At 44.3% G+C, this 22,062-nt stretch overlaps 1 protein-coding gene across 1 annotated transcript in view; it reads left to right on the top strand.

Annotated features, from left to right (window-relative positions):
- The window catches only part of ATRNL1 (attractin like 1), a 1,004,401-nt gene that overhangs the window by 484,249 nt on the left and 498,090 nt on the right, over nucleotides 1–22,062 (top strand). The window contains exon 20 of the mRNA XM_077454933.1: nucleotides 15,326–15,419. Coding sequence (XP_077311059.1) covers nucleotides 15,326–15,419 — 94 coding nt within the window. The remainder of the gene's footprint in view (nucleotides 1–15,325; nucleotides 15,420–22,062) is intronic.

Here is a 22,062-nt window from a genome sequence, read left to right as displayed (position 1 = left end):
GGCAGTTACTCCTTTCTGTAGACTTGGTACTCACCACTGAGCATTTTCCAACTGTTGCTCTTTTACAGAACCCTCCCCTACTGCTGGCCACGTTTGGCTCTTAAATGAGATATTGTAGAAATGCAAGCGCAGTGCTCAAATAATATCAGACACAAAATCAGCAGCTAAGATTTTCCAGCGTTGTCCAATATTAGTGGAGAGTGAGTTCCTATCTCACTTATAACGCAGATTAGGAGATATGGGGCTGTTATTCACTTTCCTGGTTATTGTATTTCAGGAGATTCTGATAAATGGTCCTTGGCGCTCTCTACCTGTGATTGTGGCGGTGTAGCAGAAATTAACCGTTTTCCACAGCAGCTGCACTGGGATGTTTTGTTGGTAACATTTTGTTATTGAGAAATGAGATGTCACATTCTGTTCTCCCAGTTATAGATGGACGCGGCTCTGCCTCAACAGCGGCCCTCTTTTTTGGCACCACCATGGGACCAACGGATTGGTGATGGGCACGGCATGCGGAATTTAGAATCTTAAAGAGGCGATCATTTATTGGCCTTGTGTGGGGGACTGTAATCTGTAATCACTACGGGGGACAAGACATCACTTTACTGCTGTCATGTCCACCTGCTGCGCGACTCCACCTGACATATGTGCATGACACTCCACGGGGCTCGGCATCCGCAGCCAAATCACTGAGGTCATACGTTACAGTTAAGTGTGAAATATGAGGGAGAGGATGCAGAATGACATATGAAGCCCATGGAGTCCAGTAAATTTATTCTCTGGTGGACTGTATGGAGGAGACGGCACATAACGCTTTGCGAGGTTCATGGCAGAGATGACAGATCCATCTATAGGCTTCTTACAATCTATAGGGTATCTTACAATACGCAGTATTAAAAAAAAAGTTATTTATGGCTATTTTGAGATAGTTTACCCTGAAAAAGTTACATGGAAGAAGTAAAGCCAGAATTTTTTTTAATATGAATGATGCAAGAAAGCTTTAAAAGTTTTCAGATGTTCATAGTTACATAGTTATATAGTTGGTTCAGCAGGGGCCGGCCAAATTGTGATCCATAGTTTCATAGTTTCATAGTTAGTAAGGTTGAATAAAGACACCAGTCCATCCAGTTCAACCTGAGTGTGTGTCTACAATTGTCCCTATCCCTGTACATTGCACACTCACATCAGTCCCTACCCTCAAGGAGCCCACAATCCAACGTCCCCATTCATATACTAGGGCCAATTTTGTACAGAAGCCAATTAACCTACCTGCATGTCTTTGGATTGTGGGAGGAAACCAGAGCACCCGGAGGAAACCCAGGCAGACACAGGGAAAACATGCAAACTCCAGGCAGGTAGTGTCATGGTTGGGATTTGAACCAGTGACCTTTTTTACTGCTAGGTGAGAGTGCTAACCACTACACCACTGTGCCGCCCTGTTCATAGCAGTCTGTGACACCAGGACAGGAAGTGAGGCTATATCTCCCTAGAAGGACACAGACCCAAAAGCTAAAAGCCCAATATGTTCTTACAGTACCTTTCTATGCTCCATCTAAAATTAACAAGACACATTTTTCGATTGGAATTTGCCTTTTTAAAGCTGACCTATGGGATTAGCAAGTATTGTGTAAATTAGGGCTAGACAACCCCTTTGTGAGGTGGAGATCAACCTGAAAGAGATCAAAGATGACAGAGGTTTGGCTCCCCAAGGCCTAATTAAATAGTAAGGTTAACTTAGAAAAATATAATAAAACAAATGTCACTGTAAAATATAAACTTAGCCTACCTTAAAAGTGGACAGGGTCCATTAGTAGAGCTGTGGACAGTGTCAGTATGCAAATGAATGATGTAAGTAGTTTTTTTTATTTATTATATTATTATTATTTTTTTTATTATTATTTTTATTTTTTTAGCAGACCTATTTTGAGGGGCTTTGGTGAAAAATCAGGGGTCCAAACAGACCCCTGATTTCTCACTTTTGAGACAAAGTGGTTGAGAACACAGTCCTCAATCTCCAGCTCTGCAGGCTCATCCGCATAGAATAAATGAAGGAAGAGCTCTGCACAGTTTTCTGTTCATCCACAACCGGAAGTGTAGTAAACTGTGGTTACTATGCTTCCATTATAAATGAACACAGTGAGTGATCAGTAAAGATCACTCACTGTGCTCATTCAGAAAAGGAAGGGGCTGGTAAATGACCATTCTGAAATGATCCCTGCGGCAGCCGGCAGGAGAGGAGAAGCTGGGAGAGTTGGGATAGCGTGGAACGGGGGAGCACGCATGGGGATCTAGGCAGCAGAAGAAAGGGGAACCTGGACAGGAGGGGTGGTGGGGGTGGCATTTATTGAAACTGATCCCTTGTATTCCCCCCCTGCAGCAGCTGAAAGCTGTCTTCCCTTCATCTCCTTCCCTCCAGTTTTCAGCTGCTGCAACAGGAAGATACAGGGAATTGGATCCAGTAAATGCTGCCCCCCTTGTCCAGGTTCAGGGGGTTGGCAAGGAATCCACGCAGTCTCCCCGTCACCTGCCCATAATCGGTGGGTTGCCAACCCCTGGTCTAAATACAAGTCACATTGAGTCTCACTTGAAACCTGGTGTACTGCATTGTGTGCTGTGAATACCATACGTTTGAGGTTTATTTCTGCTGCATACAGCCACATCCCTATATCCCTATGTGTGCTGTGAATGGAGGCAGAGTAGTTGAATGACAGGATCTCCTTTGCCCAGTCATGGAATGCAATGTATTGTGTGTCATTAGTAGGAGTTTTATGAATGACAGAGGGGGGAGAAGGGGCGGGCAGGCAGCGCAACTTTCCTCAGTAGCAGCAGCTGCTGTTATCCTTTATATCACAGTAAAGTACAGATCTGGCAGCCTTGAAGAGGGGCCTAGCAGGGAAGGTTTTTTCCCAAAGCATCAGTCTGCATGTAATGGGGCACATACCATTGAACATAAATATTGTGTTTGGCGCTGTCTCTCCACCCAAAAAAAAATATTAAACTTAAGCTTTAAAGATGGACTCCAGGATACATTCGTCATGTGTATTCTTGCTTAGACATTGGCGTGATTTCTTCCAGACTTGTGCAGTAATCCAGCGTGAGATTTTTCCTGCAAAAAAGACTGGTCACTGCTGCTCTCTCTCCCTGTGCAGAGTGACTGGTCTTGTCTCCGCTCCCTTCTTTTTTTTCTGCAGGCAGCCTGTAGTGGGTGGAGCCTTCTGGGCCCCTCCCACATCTGTGCTCTCTGCACAGGCTATGTACAGCTCAGTGATGATGTCACTGATACTTTTAGAAGGTATTTCCTGGGTTTGCAAATGAATCTACTGAGCACAAAGTAAATATATATCCTCCTGTGGGTATAGAGGAATATATTTTATATAAAGGTTTTTGTGCCTGGAGTTCAGCTTTAAACCTCACAATAAACCAATTTTAGAGTTGGCTGCCATAAAGTTATGTTGTGTATGTGCCTGTTGCACTTTTTTGGAGATAATTTGCAGTTGGAAGGGGAAGCTGAGGACAGGTTTAGAATTCTGCGATGGAAGGTGGGGTTAGGGTGTCCGCCTCCTTTCAGTTTTAATTGAGAGAAACCTCCCGCTGAGAGGGACACAAAGGACCGCCGTCAGATAAGAAACTGAGGAGAACAAGGCCTGGGCCAGCTCAGCTATTGTGATGAAATGGTAAGGGAGATGTGAGGGGGAAGCAGATCCGCCCCGTATTCCACATTCCCTGCTGCACTTTCCACAATGGAACGCCAAGCACTGCCGACACCATTATTTAAGCACTTAATAAGAAAGGCTCGGAGCGGGAGAGGCTCCCCCCAGCCGTTATAGGAGGAATTATAAAGTCTAAGAAGGAACTGATATCGTTATTGTACCAGACCGCCATCCTGTCTTCTGATCCAGTTAAAAAGAATAATCCTCTAATGGGGGACTGGAGAGTCCTCACTAGAATCTGCTGGAATAAAAGATAATTAAATGGGAGACAACTTCTTCAAACCGCAAACCTTGCTCCTAATCCCACCATCGGGCACAGTACTGATATAGCAGTTAGTTGCAGCCTAAAACAGCTGCTTACATACTTTGTGTGCCAACACCTGCCTGACTTAAAAAAGGTCATACTTTGTATTCAGTCCAATATATAATATCTCTGATTTGGCGTTCTCTGATCCCCAGAATGCATTCATATTTGAATAGTATATTATTATTTAAAAATCGTATATCTGGACAATGAGTTCCTTGCACAGCCCCTTAAAAGAGAAGTATGTTTTCCCCCCCCCCCCCCAAATCATACTTACCTAGGTGGATGCAGCATGGGTCCGATGCTGCATCTATCCCCCCGGCGCCTCTACACTGAGAACCGATCGATCGAACGCCACTGATCACTCGGTTTTCAAAACTCCATAAGCAGAGAGCTGTAGACTGCCAGTCACAGCTCTCTGCTCTTCTCCCTCCTCACTCATTGGAGCTGGCTCAGGCTGAGCTGGGTGTCAATCCAGACACCTGACAAATCCAGACTCCATGGTCGGGATGACGTGGTGCCTGGACTGACATTGGTGACATTAGCAGAGAGCAAACTTTAGCCCGCTGTCTGCTGAAAACGGGTCACAGGGGAGTGCAAAACTAACTGCACTCCTGTAACCCATAGGAGAAGTACGGCCAAAGGAGCTTTTGCTGGACTTCTTTAATCTCAGATTCACATTCTTTGTGTCTATCTGTGTTTCTGCTGGAAAGATTTCTACCCTCTCCATTTCTTTTGGTTATTGTTGTCACTGAGACAAATAGACTGTGCACTTTGCAAGTGCAGTTTCTCCAGAGTTTAGTAAATGAGGTAAAGCTTCACTTTAAAAAGAATACCTGATCAAATGCAAAGGGAAAGAAATAATTAGCATGTTTTCTTGCACATGATTGGATGATGGAAGTCAGCAGTGCTTCCTCTAACGTACTAAGCTCTGGAGCAACGGCACTTGCAGAGTACACAGTCTATTTGCCTTTAGTAAATGAACTCCATAGAGTGATGGAAAATTCAATGTTACAGTTGTCACAAGAACAGGAGTAGAGGGAAGTCTTCCTATGGGGACACCTGTTCTGGAAACACTTGCCTAAGATGGGATTTAAAGGGTTCTCTCCCCAATGAGAAGACAGAAAAAAACAGGGGTTTTATCCAATTCTAATTAAAAATTTAAAGTGGACAAAAAAAGGTTTTGGCTTTAAATGTGATTAAGAAGAATGCTCTTTCTGCTTTTTGTTGGCACATTGCTGGTGGGCAGCATCTACAGAATCTCACAATGCAGAGATTTTGTGCTGAGACTGGGTGGCGCATCCCTTGATGCCACACCACATCATCATATTAAGTGACCCATACAATGACGTTGGCCATGTGACAATTCGGGAAAGTAATGATTACCCGTTTCATATTCAGCTGATGAGACTTTTTTTTCACCCCATTGAAGGGAATTAAGCTAGGATTAAATAGTTACATTTAGATCCTAGAGATAGGTCTTTTTAATTCCTACAACTGCTTAAATCTTGCGACTAGCACTGAATCTAAGCTGAAAATATAGTTTCCTACTTCCAGCACTGCCCTGGGGTGTACAACAGAATCATGTGACAATAGTCTCCCAGAAACACTGAAAACCATGCTGAATATAGATAATGTTGTTTTTATAAAACATAATGAAATTAAATTAAGTGATCTTAAAGTAGAATTATAGGCAAAACTTTTTTTTTTTTTTGAGGCGTTATAACCCCCCATCAGTTTATTGTCATATATGTACTACAGCTGCAGTTCCCCCTGGATAATATATTTTTTCTTGATTTAACTTCTTTCCAAATAGTGCTCTTTACCAATAACAAAGCAATGACAAATCCCAATGGTTTATTGTATGTGATTTGGGATTGATGTATAATTTTACATGATGGGTCAGTGGGCAGTTGGAAGCTTCAATTTGCTGTTATAGGTTTTCCTGATCGGTGGCTCTCAGGCAGCTGGACACTTTAGTTTGCTCTTAGGGGTTTCCATGATCGGTCAGTGGTTCTTAGGCAACTGGATGCTCTCGTTTTGCTGTTATGGGTTTCCGTGATCAGTCCGTTCGAGTTTTTCAAAGGTAGCTAAGCATTTTACTTTGCCATTATGGGTTTTCCATGATTGGTCAGTGATTTTTAAGCAACTGAACGCTTTAGTTTGCTGCTATGGTTTTCCATGATCGGTCAGTGGTTCTTAGGCAACTGGATGCTTTAGTTCGCTGTTATGGGTTTCCATGATTAGTCAGTGGATCTTAGACAACTGAATGCTTTACTGTTATGGTTTTTCATGATTGGTCAGTGACTCTCAGGTAGCTAATCATTTTAGTTTGCTGTTATGGGATTTTCCATGATTAGTCAGTGGTTCTTAGGAAACTGGACACTATCCTTGGCTGTTATGGGTTTCCATAATCAGTCAGTGGTTCTAAGGCAGCTGGACACTTTGTTTGCTGTTATGGGTTTTCCATAATTGCTCAGTGGCTCTCAGGTAGCTAAACATTTTATGGGTTTTCCATGATGGGTCATTGACTCTTAGGCAGCTGGTAGCTTTAGTTTGCCTATATGGGTTTTTCATGATCGTTCAGTGGCTCTTGGGCAACTGGACGCTTGCCCTTGCTGTTATGGGTTTTCCATGATGGGTCAGTGGGCAGCTTGACACTTCAATTTGCTGTTATGAGTTTTCATGATTGGTTAGTGGTTCTTAGGCAACTGGACACTTTTGTTTGCTGGTATGGGTTTTCCTTGATCAGACAGTGGGCAGCTGGATGCTTCAGTGTGCTGTTATGGGTTTCCATATTTGGTCAGTGGCTCTCAGGTAGCTAAACAATTTTAGTTTGCAGTTATAGGTTTTCCATGATTGGTCAGTGGTTCTAAGGCAGCTGGACCCTTTATTTTGCTGTTAATGGTTTTCCATGATCAGTCAGTGGTTCTTAGTCAACTGGACACTTAAGTTTGCTGTTATGGGTTTTTCATGATCCTGCCATCGCTCACCCTTCTTTGGAACCAAATTCTGTGGTGCTATGTACTGTATCTGTGGTGCCCCAAACATGCAGAAAAACTAAAGTTCTATCTATTAATCTAAATTCAATTTCTTTGCATCCCCACAGCTATTCCCCAATTGTTCATAATAAACTACAATGTGGTGTAGAATGCGATTAATAATTCAGACTCAGCCGCTTAGCACACCGCACCAAGGATTTCAGTCTCCATTCTGAGTTGTGCCATAATGGTGATTTACCTCTCGGAATTTAATAAGCTCCTAGCCGGCTTCTAAAAACGTTTTTGCTGTTTCACAGCGAGCAGCTGACTCCTGAGCGATATGTATTTGTGCTGCAGTTTATGAAGTCCCACCTGGCATCAAATAACCCCTAGGGTAAGGAGCTCACCATGCCAAGCTCTGCCATCCATGGTCTGTTTAAATGAGCTAAATAGATTCCAGGTGCATTAAAATAAAATGCGTACAAACTCTAACAGTTCTTTAGAAAGAAGCCGCAGACTGAGTAAAAAAGCTTGCCGAAAAGGCATTTACTATGCTGCAGAAAATGACTCTTGCTCTCGCTCTAGAAACAGTGGTCTCTCTGCAGGTATCTGATATCCTCCCCCTCCCCTCCAGAGTCATTGCTAGAGCTTTGCAATGAGCAGGGAGCATGATCTGCTAATTTTTGAGCTATATGTCTGACTCAGCAGGGGGAAAGCCAGACTTCTTCAGGGAGACCAATGCTTCCACTCAGAAAGCAAGGGTCCTTTTTTGCAACTTCATTCATTGTAAGGATTTTTGGCAAACTGTATTGCAGCTCCTCACCTGCTTAAGCTTTGTAGGTACCGAGTAAGGATATTCCAGTGCACTTGCTAAAATAAAGTGGGAAACTCTTTTTATAATCAGATGGCCAGTCCAGGTGATCTTCTGAGCGCAACCTTAGCCTCTCCCAGTAAACAGCTTGGTATGCTCCCTTTTGCAATGTTTCGGGCAAATGTCTTCTGTGCTCTACTCTTGCAGTAATAACATCCCATTGGAAGATCCCCAAGTACTGTAATCCAAAGGCCCCTTTTCACACTGACAGATCAATCGGGGGCCGCCTGTCAGTTTTGCAGATCATCCATCCATTGCTCTCTATGGAGTGGCAGATGTCAATGGACATGTGTCCATTGTCCCCTGCCGACATCCGATCCTCTCCACAAAAAAACAGACGGATGGAGATCATTTCGTATCTGTCTGGCTGATAGGATGACAGTTGGATGGAAACAGACAGGTGGTCTATTTCCATCCAACCGCCCCATGAAGAACAGCGGTGATCAGCGGACAGGTTCCCCTCTGAGCATATGGATCCACTGCTGGAGGGTGCCTGTAATATAGTCCACAGTCTCAATGCAGCTTAGTGGGAAGTGCAGCAAATCAATTACAGCAAACAAAGGTGGGGGGGGTTAAGGAATCCTGTCCACAAATGAGTATGATTACCTGCATGCTTGAGGTAATTGTAACTGTATTAATGCAATTGCAACAAGAACAACTGAGTACTGTCCACACACAAGAAATTCTGCCATCTATCCTTATTAAAAGTAAACTTCCCTTTTCATTCTGTAGCAGATATGTTCTTTTTTCAGATATGTACGATTTCTATTCACGCAGTTAGTACTGTCTGTGATACTTCTATTTTCACTAACATCCACATTTTCAGGACAAGCCTTTGGGCTGTACCCCCCCCCCCCCACACACACTTTTTCAAGGTCCAAACAGTACTAATACACAACGTTTTAGTGTATTAGTACTGCTTGGACCTTGAGGGAGGGGTTAAACCCGAAAGCTTGCACTGAAAATGTACACGTTAGTGCAAATAAAAAAGGATCACAGACAGTACTAACTGCGTGAATAGAAATAGTTGTAAAAGACCATATCTACTTCAATGAAAAGGGAAGTTTATTTTTAATAACGATAGATGGCAGAGTTTCTTATGCGTAGCAGGTTTATTTGCTATGAGGACTTTAAAGAGGAATTTTCATCAAAGATTTTATATCTGGTTCCTGTCCACCAAGTGGCAACGTGTATTATGCACTTTGTGCCATCTCCATAGGTGGTCCTGTTTCTAAGATAGTGTGGTCTGGCCAGCAACTCGCCCACCCTCTCCCCACTGCTGTCCGACCACTCATAAACCAAGGGGATGAATATTTAATGACAAGTAAGCGCTCTTTCAGATAAAAAGTAACATTTTTGGTTTCGGATAGAGTAGAGGAGGGTTAAAATACCTGCAAACTGTTATATTTGGTTTGGTGCCCCTTAAAGTAGAGGGGAAAGCAGGTCCCTGTGTCCCAGAGCATGGGGTGCAGTCATGTCCTAATACCAATCCAGAGGGCAAGTTAATGTAAAGAGGTAGGGATCGCCACTACTCCTGACCAGCCCAAGTGAATAAACGATAAGGAGCGGCCTCAGCCTACATGTCTCCACCAAACCACACACCCAGATGCATTTTGCCCTGCCCACCAGCGGCTTAGTCAGGGGGCACTGGTGGGTGGGGCGAAATGCATTAGGGTGTGTGGTTTTGTAGACCCATGTAGGCTGAGGCCTCTCCTTATCATTTATTCACCTAGGGTTAAAATACCTGTCAGCTATTTTTTATTTTATTTATTTTGTCCCATTTTTCAAGTAAGATTTTCCCTTACTTCCTGTTGCAAAGATAAAAAAGAAGGGAAAAGGAAATCCCTTCCTAGAGTGCTCTCAATTCAGTATTAAGGCAGTATTAAACTTGAAAACAAAAATGTCATATTTTGCAGCTTACTAATCATTAGATGTGGTGACTGCATTAATTTTCTATTTTAACGGCCAAACTCCAGGTGACGTAAGTTGTGGCAAAACACATCGGATGGAGCCGGTGCTTGTGGCGTCATTGCATTTTTGGAACCAGGAAGCAATCTGTGAGACTCCTGGGATCAATGTTATTGATGAGCGCTGCCATTCTTTTTCCCTTATGACATCTGAATGAATTGCTGAATGGGGGCCTTTATGCGTACTTCCTTGGAAACTAGCATGGAGTATTCAACTATATGAACAGAGGTGTAACACATTGGATGGCGGTTTGTAACCACACAAGCCTGCTTTGACGCTATACCCTATGTATGTGAGTCCATATGCTCTGGAAGTCATGCATGATTTGCATACTGTGGTAGATCATGGAGTGACTTCATTGATCACCAATTAGTAGTTCTGTATACATCAGCCTTTTCTACGGTGACCTTTGTGATGGACTTTTTCGACTCTCTTTTTTTCTATGATGTTTATGCACTTTTCAAGTAGTCCACTTCACAATTTTAATGTTAGATAATTTTTTATGTTTTCACCTGGTGATCTGGCCTGTAACACACCTCCTGTATTAGCATGCCCCCACTCTGAATGAAGGAGCACAGGGGACACCTTTGGAAAGCAGAATTGTCAGTCTGGGGGAGGGGAGTGTTGAACGTACTATTAGATTTAGATAAACAAACAAATTGAAGCTGAACTCTAATACTTTATAAGCAGTTACAGCAGGGCTCACAATTTCAAGTCCTGAGCTACTCGCCAGGCCTTAAGAGTTACTTGCCACCAGTTGCCCTGCCCCTAAACGCCCTTGTAAATTATCATATTTTATCCAGCTCATACATGGGTATGCCATGATTGCAAATGCCCCCCAGGTCACTTGCCTCTCATAAATGCCACACAGTTCTCTCAGCTCTCACCAATGCCCCCCAATTCTCTCATCAATTCCACCATCCCAACTCTCTCACTAATGTTACCCCCTAGCTCTCTCACTAATATTACCCCCAGCTCTCTCATTAATGCTACCCCCCAGCTCTCTCACTAATTCTACCCTCGAACTCTCGCTAATGCTATCCTCCAGCTCTCTCACTAATACCCCCCAGCTCTCTCACCAATGCTGCCCCTAGCTTTCTCATTAATCCCCCCCCCCAGCTCTCTCACTAATGCACCCCAACTCTCTCACCAATGTTACCCCCCAGCTCTCTCACTAATCCCCCCAGCTCTCTCACAAATCTCCCCCCCCCCAGCTCTCTCACAAATCTCCCCCCCAGCTCTCTCACAAATCTCCTCCCCAGCTCTCTCAGAAATCTCCTTCCCAGCTCTCTCACAAATCTCCCCCCAGCTCTCTCACAAATCTCCCCCCAGCTCTCTCACAAATCTCCCCAGCAGCTCTATCACAATTCCCCCCAGCTCTCACAAATTATCCCCACAGCAACTCTGTTACCTCTTGGAAATATAGAATGCAGCCAGCACCGTTTCAGAGTTTCATAGTTAGTTAGGTTGAATAAAGACACCAGTCCATCCAGTTCAACCTGAGTGAGTGTCTACAATTGTCCCTATCCCTGTACATTGCACACTCACATTGGTCCCTACTCTCAAGGAGCCCACAATCCAAGGTCCCCATTCATAGACTAGGGCCAATTTTGGACAGATGCCAATTAACCTACCTGCATGTCTTTGGATTGTGGGAGGAAACCGGAGTACCCAGAGGAAACCCATGCAGGCACAGGGAGAACATGCAAACTCTCTAGGCAGGTAGTGTCATGGTTGGGATTTTAACCAGCGACCCTTCTTACTGCTAGGTGAGAGTGCTAACCACTACACCACTGTGCTGCCCAATTTTTTATTTAAAGGTGCAGTGCACCTTACCATGTCAACCCCCCTCATTCCCTGTAAGTTTGTACTTAATAACCACAAGAGACCTGTAAATTGAAATCTGAAAATTGAAAACAGAAGTTAGTTCTGTTTGGTATTTTCTTTTTCTTCAGCACAGTGCCGCTGACAGAGCTGCGACTGTCGGGACTGTTGCACAGAGCCGAGGAGAAGTTTCACTGCACTTCACTCGGCTCCATGCTACAGTCCTGACAGTCGGAGAAAGAAGACGCCTCAGACTGGAACAAAAGTAGTGCGGGACGCCCACCAGCAAATGTGGGGCATATGCCCTGGGTGCCTACCGCTCACACAAAAAAGCTGTCTCTCCAAACATAAACATGATGGGGTCACAGGATTCTTTACCAGGGGAGCTGCTGAGACTGAAACAAAAAGCGGGAGCATTAGCAGAGGGTGGAGCTGGCCTGAAAATTGTGTGATCGGTGTCTGCGTAAAGGAGGGGGGAGAGCAGAGATTGCCAGCAAGCCAGGACGGGTGTGGGTTATCCCCTCAGCATCCACCGGGTGCCTCTTTTCCTCCTTCAGCAGCATCCTGGCTGCTTCTGTCTGCTGTCGGCTACCCAAATATCCACTCGCCAAATGTGAGCATTGCTGAGTTACAGCAAACATTTGTTTCCCCTTTTGGATAAAGGTTTTACATAAATAAATAAAAAAAAATGATCATTGTAATGCCCCTGTCAGTGGTAAATGGTTTGTCTCAACACTGTAACTGATACATTCTGGTAGAGAGCTTGTTTTTTTGAAAAACAACAGACTTACTGGCCCGACCACCAGATTTAATTAGAAGAAAAAAGGCCTAAAAAAGAAAATTAATGCAGACACCACATCTAAGAATTGGTAAGCTGCAATATAAGAAGGTTTCTCCTCTACTGTTCTGGTGGGTGTTTCTCCCATGTTCACTTGGCCACAGGGATCAAAAGGACAAAAATAGAGATTTGGCCTTTTCTCCAGCAAAAAAGGTGTGAAGGAGGGTCTAATCTTTCTACAAATTATCTAGACTGGAAACAAAGTGTGGTCTTTAGATACACCCTAAAGGGGCATTTCATCCAAAAGATATCTGTGGAAGCAGCTGGGCAGAATCACTTTTTTCAAACATCTCTTGTGCCCTCTAGTTGTTAAATCTTTTCCTAGTAGATTTGAACCCTCTGGCCACCAACCCCACGGAGTCTCTCTTCCTGATCTAGTCTCTGCAATATGTGGGCAGAGCTCTGAACTAAAGTAGAGACTTCTAAGTAATAGAGCCCCTATAGATGTATGGGTGATTGAGTTTGTGTCTTCAGCATAGGAGTGTTGTGTGAAAGCTTTCCGCACAGTCCCTTTTGAAGGATGTACGACTATTAGAAGTAATAATAATCTCCAATAAGACATTTGTGCTTTATTGATTGTTTCTTTGTATCTTGCGGGTGTCATTGTGTAAGCCATTATTCACATAAATTCCCTGCCTGCTGATAGCCAGATGTTTAGTCTTGTCTCCCTGGAGCCCCACACTGCAATCTATTATAGGTAATATCTGGGCAATATACAGAGTTTATCCTTCCTCCTCCCACCTGTAGACTGGCATGGGTCTAAATACCACCAGCTGCCCAACTTATAGACTGGCATTATCCTCAGTGCCCCAGGGGAAGGCTGCAAACCAATGAATATCCATTGAATGACTCCTTACAGCTTCTGCCTCTTCCCCTGGCATGAGAGACAGGGCATTGAAAACTTAAGAGATTGTAGGGAACAGGATGTATGAGTGTCTTATTAATTACAGCTTACATCTCATAGGGAACAGGCGGTATGATGGGTCCTGATCAGTACAGTTTTCAATATATAGATTAAAGAAGGCATGAGGTTCCTGCTTCTTACAAATTATATCTCATGGGGAATTCTGGCCAATGGTTTTTTTTAATAGTTGCCATTATTCGTATACAGTAATTGTAGGGCACAGGAGGTATGAGGGGTCCTACTCATTACAGACTAATAGTAAACAAGAGGTATGATGGGTCCTGATTGTTATTACTTACATTTCATAAGTAATGAGAGGTATGAGAGTCCTGATCAATACAGCTTACATCTAATACGGAAGCAGAAGTATGAGGCTTATATCTAATAGAGAACAGCAGATAGAAGTATCCTGATCATTACAGCTTACATCTAATATGGAAGAAGAACCATGAGGTTTCTGGTCATTACAGCCTACATCTAATAGAGAATAGGCAATATGAGGGTCCTTCTTGTTATTACTTACATTTCATAGGGAACATGAGGTATGAGAGTCCTGATCAATACAGCTTACATCTAATATCGAAGCAGAGGTATGAGGCTTTTGGTCATTATAGCTTATATCTAATAGAGAACGGGCAATATGAGGGTCCGGCTTGTTGCAGCTTACATCTAATAGGGAACAGCAGGTAGGAGGAGCCTCATCACTACAGTTTACATCTAAAACGGAAGAAGAGGTATGAGGCTTTTGGTCATTACAGCTTACATCTAATAAGGAACAGCTGGTAGAAGGATCATGATCATTACAGCTTACATCTAACATGGAAGAGGAGGTATGAGGCCTTTGGTCTTGAGACTACTGATCATTACACCTTACATCTAATATGGAACAGAATAGGTAGAATGATTCAGATCATTACAGCTTATAACTAATAGAGAATAGACAATATGAGGGTCCTGCTTGTTATCACTTACAGTTCATAGGGAACAGGAGGTATGAGGCTTCTGGCCATTACAGCTTATATCTAATAGAGAACAGGCAATATGAGGGTCCGGCTTTTTACAGCTTACACCTAAAAAAAAAAAAAGGAACAGCAGGTAGGAGAATCCTGATCATTACAATTTACATCTAATAGTGAAAAGTTGGTATGGGGATCACTGATTATTACAGTATAATAGGAAGCAGGAGGTATGAGGGGTCCTGCTTTGTTACCTATTACATCTCATAGGGAACTGAAGGTAAGAGGGTCCTGAAGATTATAGTTTACATTACATAAATAACAGAACATTTGAGGGTCCTGCTTCTTACAACTTACATCTCATGGGAAATACAGTTTACAGCTAAAAGAGAATAGAAGCTACGAGGGTCGTGGTCATTACAGCTTACATCTAATAGTAAACAGGTGGTATGATGGTCCTAATCATTTCAGCTTACATCAAATAGTATGAGGTCCTACTTGTCACATGATTAACAGGAGGCATGTTGTGTCCTGCTTGTCATCACTTACATTTCATAGGGAACAGAAGGTATGCGGGTCCTGCTTATTGCAGCTTATGTCTTATAGGCAACAGAAATGAATAGGTTCCTGATCATCACAGCTTACATATAATGGGGAACAGGAGATATCAGAGCCCTGGTTACATCATCCCACACATGCTATAGGTTCATGGTGAGAGGATGGACTACCGGACGTTTTCTTTTTTCATTTTACATTTTGGTTTGGTTGTCAAAGTTGGATATTCAGGTTTTCATCATCAACTGTTGCTGCAAAATGAAAACCGTTACAAGTCTCAGAGTGTCTGTAGTACTCTAGGTGTCTAGTGGGCTCCAGGTTTCCCATCTTTTTTATACATCTTTGTCATAACATGAGCTCTGTATTTGGAAAGTGTGGGTGCTCTGTGTCTTATGTCTGTCTTCTCCTCCACAGCCTGCGAGTGTAACGGACATGCCAGTATCTGTGAAATGCAAACTGGAAAATGCCACTGCACCACCAAGGGGATTAAAGGAGACCACTGCCAGCTGTGAGTACTGTGCCGGGGCTGAACTTGGGGTGTCTGGGAGGTAATGAGGGGAATTTATGACTTGTGTTTTTTTTCCCATTTGTATTATGTTTGGCATCTGGCCTCACTGTATACAGTTTTCTTAACCACTTCAGTACCACCATCTGCCAACCTGCAGGCCATTTTTCAGTGCTATGCTAATTTGACAATTATTTGGCCATGAAACACTGTACCCAAATGAATTTTATGTCCACTTTTATAAACATCGCTTTCTCTTGGTGGTTCTTAAGGCCTAGTTCACACATATGGGAATTAGATGCATTTTAAACTGCATTCAATTTGCATGACATGTGGATGTGACCGACTCTCAATTGGGCCGGTTTACACATGTCCGGGGCAGCTGCGGTGTGGTTTCAAAAAGCATCCTGTGCATTTTTGGGTTTGGTTCAGGTGCAAATTCAGGCAAAAATTTGGCCCTGAATCGCATCTGAACTGGTAAACAGAAACGCACCGCACCCCAGACTGCAAACCCCAACCACACATATGTGAACCCAGCCTAAAGGCTAAAAAGTAAAAAAAATAATGTTCAGGATGCCCATTGCATTTCTTTAGGCCCTAAAATGCCAAAACAGTACAAAGACCCCCCAAATTGCCCTTTTTTTGTGTGTGGTGGGAGGCATGGTGAGTTTTTTTGGAAATGTAATTTCTTGTCAAATTTTGTTTGCAGAATGAGATAACATGCTAGTGTTGGGATGTTGAGGAGGCTCTGCAAACTCTATCTGTATACCTGTTTTTGGCCACTGAGGGTGGACTGTCTACAGGGTTGGCTGCTGCCACAGAGTACAGGGGGTACATGGCTATTAAATGGTGGGGAGGGCATTCATGGCTGCAGGACTCTCCCTGTTTCTGCCATTGGGTATCACTTTCCCTCTGTGTCTGCGGGTGGGCGCTGTGGGCAGTGATTGTAGTGCTGGCACTTTGCTGCAAGTGGGAGAGATCAGTGGCTATCCTCAGGGCCGTCTTTAATATAGACTGGACCCTGGGCAAAATGTTTCTTGGCCCGGCCCCCCCCATCCAATTTCCCTCTCCACCTACTCTGAGACATACAATAAATAGCAGCTTGACTTAAAATCAGTTTTCCGTATCAGATCAGGCAGCAATTGCGATTGGTTGATAGCAGTTACAGCATATCATTACTGCTTATTGACTAGTTGCTAGAGGTTACAGCACATATTACGTCTCACTGATTAGTTGCTAGAGGTTACAGCACATCACCTCCTCACAGCAGGGGAGCATGATATACATAGGAATGCCGCCTTTATTTACATATCAATGCCACCAGCCTCAGCTATTTACTCAGTATTGTCACCGCTATTTACATACGAATGCCGGTTATTTACATGTAAACACAGGGTCTGCAGGTGAGTCATCTGCACACAACAATAGGGCAGAGCTGGGCAGCATTAGTACCAGCACTTCACATTGAGATATTGGGACACAGCACAGGAATAAAACTTCAAGGGACAAAGGAATTTAAACCTGGATAGTTGGCAAGTATGAGGCAGCTGTTTTGGGCCCCACAACAATTACAGGGCCCAGGCCAGCTGCCCCTTTTTCCCTGCCTTAAGGACGGCCCTGGCTATCCTTCATTTCACACAGACAGAGGCTGAGAGAGGAGGGTTGGCTGCTGTATCCAAACCTGAGATGACTGTTATTGATTCACAGCTATCACGAGGAACAGAGCCACACTGATTGGCTACTTTGATTTTGCCTTTGATCTGTGCTATCTAATGAGAGGGTGGTCACAGGGGACATTGTGGAGAAAATTAGAGATAGAAAGTGGAGGAGAATGAGTGACAGGGATGGCACAGTCAGGGGCAGCAGAGAATTGGCAGCAGTGGTGTCAGCTGGGGCAGTGATCATCAACCCTGTCCTCAGGGCCCACTAACAGGCCAGGTTTTATGTATTACCTTGGGGAGCTGCAGACTAGAATACTGAGCAGCAAATTATATCACCTGTGATGTATTTCAGTTATCTTGCAAACCTGGCCTGTTAGTGGGCCCCCAAGGAAAGGGTTGATGACCACTGAGCTGGGGGGTTCACATTTGAATGAATAGCTAAGGTAAGCTACTTGTAAGCCACTACTCATAGCTATTAATTTAATCAGCGAAGTCAGGGGACAATTTGACTAGAAGTTCTTGGTCACTGAAATGATTGTGAGCTTTTGATGTAAAGCTTACTGACCTGGTTCGCTGGATGCAGTCCTATTCTGCCATAAACCTTAGTCTATGGCAGTGAAAGGGCTAAATGTTTCCCCCTAAGTGACAGTCACCTACCAAAATTCTTTTTTTTTTTCACAATCAAAGGTTTTATTGAAATTAAGATCACGTTTACAGTCAACGTTTGGATACATATATTATTTCAGGCAGTCTGTAAACAATAAAGCATACAAATACATCTCTATGGTGTTCCAATTTAGTCCAATTTAGTCAGTGACTAAGTTGGGGAGAGTGCACGATTGAATACGGTGTACCAAAATTCTTACCATCAGTCCTGCTCCTGTGGTCTGTCAAAAACATCCCAGCTGTGTCCAGCAGCTACTGTGAACAGCTCAGCCTTTTTATTCCTCTGGCTGTAAGTCTACTCCTCTGCATGTCTGGGGGCTGTCAAAAGTAAGGACCAGCCAAAGAAATAAGTGGGCTGAGCAGGGCACAAGCACGGTAAGTACTGGACACGGCCAAGGTTGCAAAGGCTGTGCAGCATCAGGGAGGACCAAACCATGAAGAAGTCGAGGAAGAGGGCTGAAGCTAAGTATTTTGGTAGATGCATTTGGTAGAACATTTAAAGGTCAACTTTACTAAAGTGTAATTGTTTTTGAATATAATACTGTCATTCAAAACTTTGTTTTAATCTTACATCAAAATAAAGCCGGCCATAGACAGTTCGAATCTCGGCTGGTTCAGCTGGGACCAACCGAGATTTGAACCATGTACGGGCAGGCTGAATGTACCCAAGTTGATCGATTGATCAACTTAGGTACAGCCAGACTGTCGTAAATGCGATTATTGCTAGCGGCTATTATAACCATTAGCAGTAATCACTGTGTTCTTCCAGCGGAGATGGCTCCCCCCCGCCAGGAGAACACAATGGCTCAGTAGGAGGGACTCCCCCATCAACACTGGCTGTGGCTGCAGGAAAGAAAATCGCTCTGTCTACGGCTGTCTTAACCTTTATGGTCATGCCATAAAGGTCTTTTGTTTGGATGCTTCCTACAGTAGGGAGACAAAAAAAATAGCGGCAGTTCATGATACACAGGGGGAGATTTACTAAAACTGGTGCACACAGAAGCTGGCGCAGCCGCGCATATTAACCAATCAGCTTCTAACTTCAGTTTGTTCAATAAAGCTTTCACAATGAAACATGGAAGCTGATTGGTTACTATGTATTGCTGTACCAGATTGTGTGTGTACCAGTTTTGGTAATTCTCCCCCAGTTAAGGTTTACGTCCCCTTTAGGTCTAGATCTGTGCTAACAGATGGATGATCAACGAGTGCCACTCTGACATTACCAGAAAATGGGGGCTCCCGTGTAGCATTCTTTAGTGAACACAGCCCTGGATTCCGAGCGGCCAGGCGCAGCATGCCAGCGAAACACATTTTAATACATTTATTATGTCATTCTGCTTACATTGCTCTTATAATTTAATCTCGGAGCGCTCGTGTGTGATTTTCCTCTCGCCGCCTGCAAATATCTTGTTACAATATTATGACTGCTGACGAAACAAATGTCTTGTGAAACTGGAAGTGCCGGGAAGGCGGGAGAGATTGGCTCCTTTTTCCCCGGCTATGTTGCTGCGACTCTCACACGTAGTGGAGGAGAGAGAGTGGCGCATGGCGAGTGAGAATGCTATTAATGAGCCCCCGTCTGTCCCCGAGTGCGAAGGGATGTATAATTAATATGATGAAATGACTTTTAACAATTTTTCTGGCTTAAGAATGCCACAGCGTGAAATGCGTGGGAGGAGAGAGAGAGAACAAAAAATATGAAAACGCCACAACGAGTCTATTTAACTTTGGTCAGGACGGAATAACACCCCCCTCGGCCATCAGCTTCGGAGATTTGATTGGGAGGTAACATTATGGCAATTAGTAGTTCAGCCCATAATATGACTAACGGCTGACTTTTCAGAAGGTCACATTATGCGGACGATCATCACACATTGGAGAACCTAGAAATTCTGTGCTGCATTCACGCACAAAGAACCCTGGAGGACCCTGTGGCTACGTGAACCCCGGGAGGGCCCCTTGTAACAGCTCTCATTTGCGTAGGTCACAAATCTTATGCAGGAGAGCCTTGCTGCAAGAAATTAAAATTACCATCATTTATCTATGCAGAAATACAGCAAATCCCACAAATAAAAAAATAAAAATCAGATTTACTTATTCACTGTAGAATGGTGGAGGTGCCCTTACCCTTCCTCCACAAAAGGGGGCTGTTTTCCTGAGAATGGATAGTGAGAACACCTTGCCCCTTGGCAAATTGTTAAAAAATCTATTATTTATTTATTTTTTATGTTGTTGAATTTCTAATGGGACAAAGTATACCATATGTAGTACATTTTCCAGCTTAGATGCCCTGTAACACTAGCTGTGATGTCAGATAGGGTGCCCCCTCCCCCACCTTGGCGCAGGTTGTCCGGCACCACATCTACCACTATCATTATCATTACACACCAAACCGCAGTCTTCGATCAGCCAACAAAAACCTCCTCCTCGTGCCCAAAGCCCGGTATAAATCCAAGGGTGATCGGAGATTCGCTGTCCAAGGGCCTCGGCTATGGAATGCTCTACCAATCAACATCCGTCTGGAAGAAAATCACCTGGCTTTTAGGAAAAAACTCAAGACCTTCCTCTTTTAGCAGATGATCAAAGCTCGCCACAGCGCCTAGAGGCGATTCAGTTCGCATTGTGCACTATACAAGTATTTCATTCATTCATTCATTCATTCATACCACGGAAAATGGATCTTTCCCAAGTGTTCTTCCAGGACAGCCCTTGAGAGATGGAGCTCCTCCCATCGACACAGGAAACACATTGCCACAGTTCAAAAGGCGGTCCCTCAGGTCCCTGGTCAGTCATTTGTGTTTGCTCCGTCGGAGGAACATGTTGCCAGGAACCTGGAGGCCCCTCTCAGGGGCTGCCTGAGAACCTGTTAGCCATAAGGGACCGGGTCCTGTTTTTTGGCTGCAGTATTGGGTCCATACCTTTCTTTGTGGCTCGGGTACCGTCCAGCTGATTCGGAGCAGACCCGTTACCCTCCTCCTTCCAGTGCAGAGGTGGCCAGGGGCAGAATGGCGCCGGTTTCCCCCAGGAGCAGTGAGTGGAACCTTCCATCTCTGCTCCTTGTTGCGGTGGGGTCGGAGACGCCGAGCGTCACTTCCGGCGGAACCGCGTCATCACTGCGTGCCGAGACTTCCGGTTCCGGGTCTCTAAGGGTACAAGGAGGAGAGGGAGAGCCAGCGCTGTGCCTGTGAAGCCCGACCAGCGTCCAGCTATACCGGATTAGCGGCGGGATCCGGAGCGTCAGAGGGGGACCATGGAGGCTATTCCCCAGGATACTCCGGCGGAGACAGGCACCAGCCAATCCCAGGTAGGCTGCTGGGCATGCTATTACTCTGGTGGAGTGGTGGTATTTGTAGGCTGGGTCCTGTAGTGCCCCACGGTGGCGGTTTACTCACAGTGAGGTTGTTTGTTAGTGGTGATTCTAAGAGGGACATGGTGCTTACGCTAAGAAATCCTTTGTCTTCTTATTTTCAGGCTAAAGAGATACCAAGGGAAGACAAGACAGGCCGCAAAAAGTGCAATAATTGTGGGAATAGGTTGTCCTCTGGCTCTAACAAAGCCCTATGCAAGCAATGCATTGCAAGCTTGCTTAAATCTGAGGCAGATTCCCCTTTAGCAACGTTTTTGGGCTCCTTTAAAGAGGAAATGGCGTCGACCTTTAAGTCCCTCCGGGAGATAATCACTGACGTGGGATCAGCTGCAGCTGCCTCCACGAGTAAAACAACTATAATCTCCTCCTCACCATGCCTTACAACACCCAGCTCAGGGGAGCCCCGTATGGTCAGGGAGCCTAGCCCCACGTTGATTAGCCCCGAATCCTCTGACACTGACTCGGGTCAGGAAGAGGATCAAGCAGCATCTAAAGCCTCAAAATATAGATTATCTCTCGAGGAAGTAGATGAGCTAATGGGGGCTATCTATGATACGCTGGAAATTGAGGAGGAAGAAACTCAGTTATCCAGACATGATCAAATGTATGAGGCTCTGGGGAAAAAGAAAGCAAGGGTTTTCCCTATACATAAGGTGCTTTCTGACCTTGTCCTTAAGGAGTGGTCTGAACCAGATAAAAAGGTTTTCTTTCCTAAATCCCTTAAGAGAAGGTTCCCTTTTGATGAGAGCCCAGAGGCGGTCTGGAATAAAAATCCTAAACTAGACGCCCCTCTGTCCAAAATCTCAAAGCAGGCTGATCTGGCCTTTGAGGATATGGGCCACCTGAAAGATCCCATGGACAGGAGAACAGACATTGTCTTAAAGAGGGCCTGGGATGCCTCTATGGCAGGCTTAAAACCAGCTCTAGCCACTTCTTGTGTAGCTAGAAACCT

Source organism: Lithobates pipiens, unplaced genomic scaffold, assembly GCF_037356315.1.
Source record: "Lithobates pipiens isolate NorthernLeopardFrog02 unplaced genomic scaffold, aLitPip1_a1.2 Scaffold_25, whole genome shotgun sequence".
Taxonomy (NCBI): Eukaryota; Metazoa; Chordata; class Amphibia; order Anura; family Ranidae; genus Lithobates; species Lithobates pipiens.
This window is presented reverse-complemented; position numbering and strand designations above follow the sequence as displayed.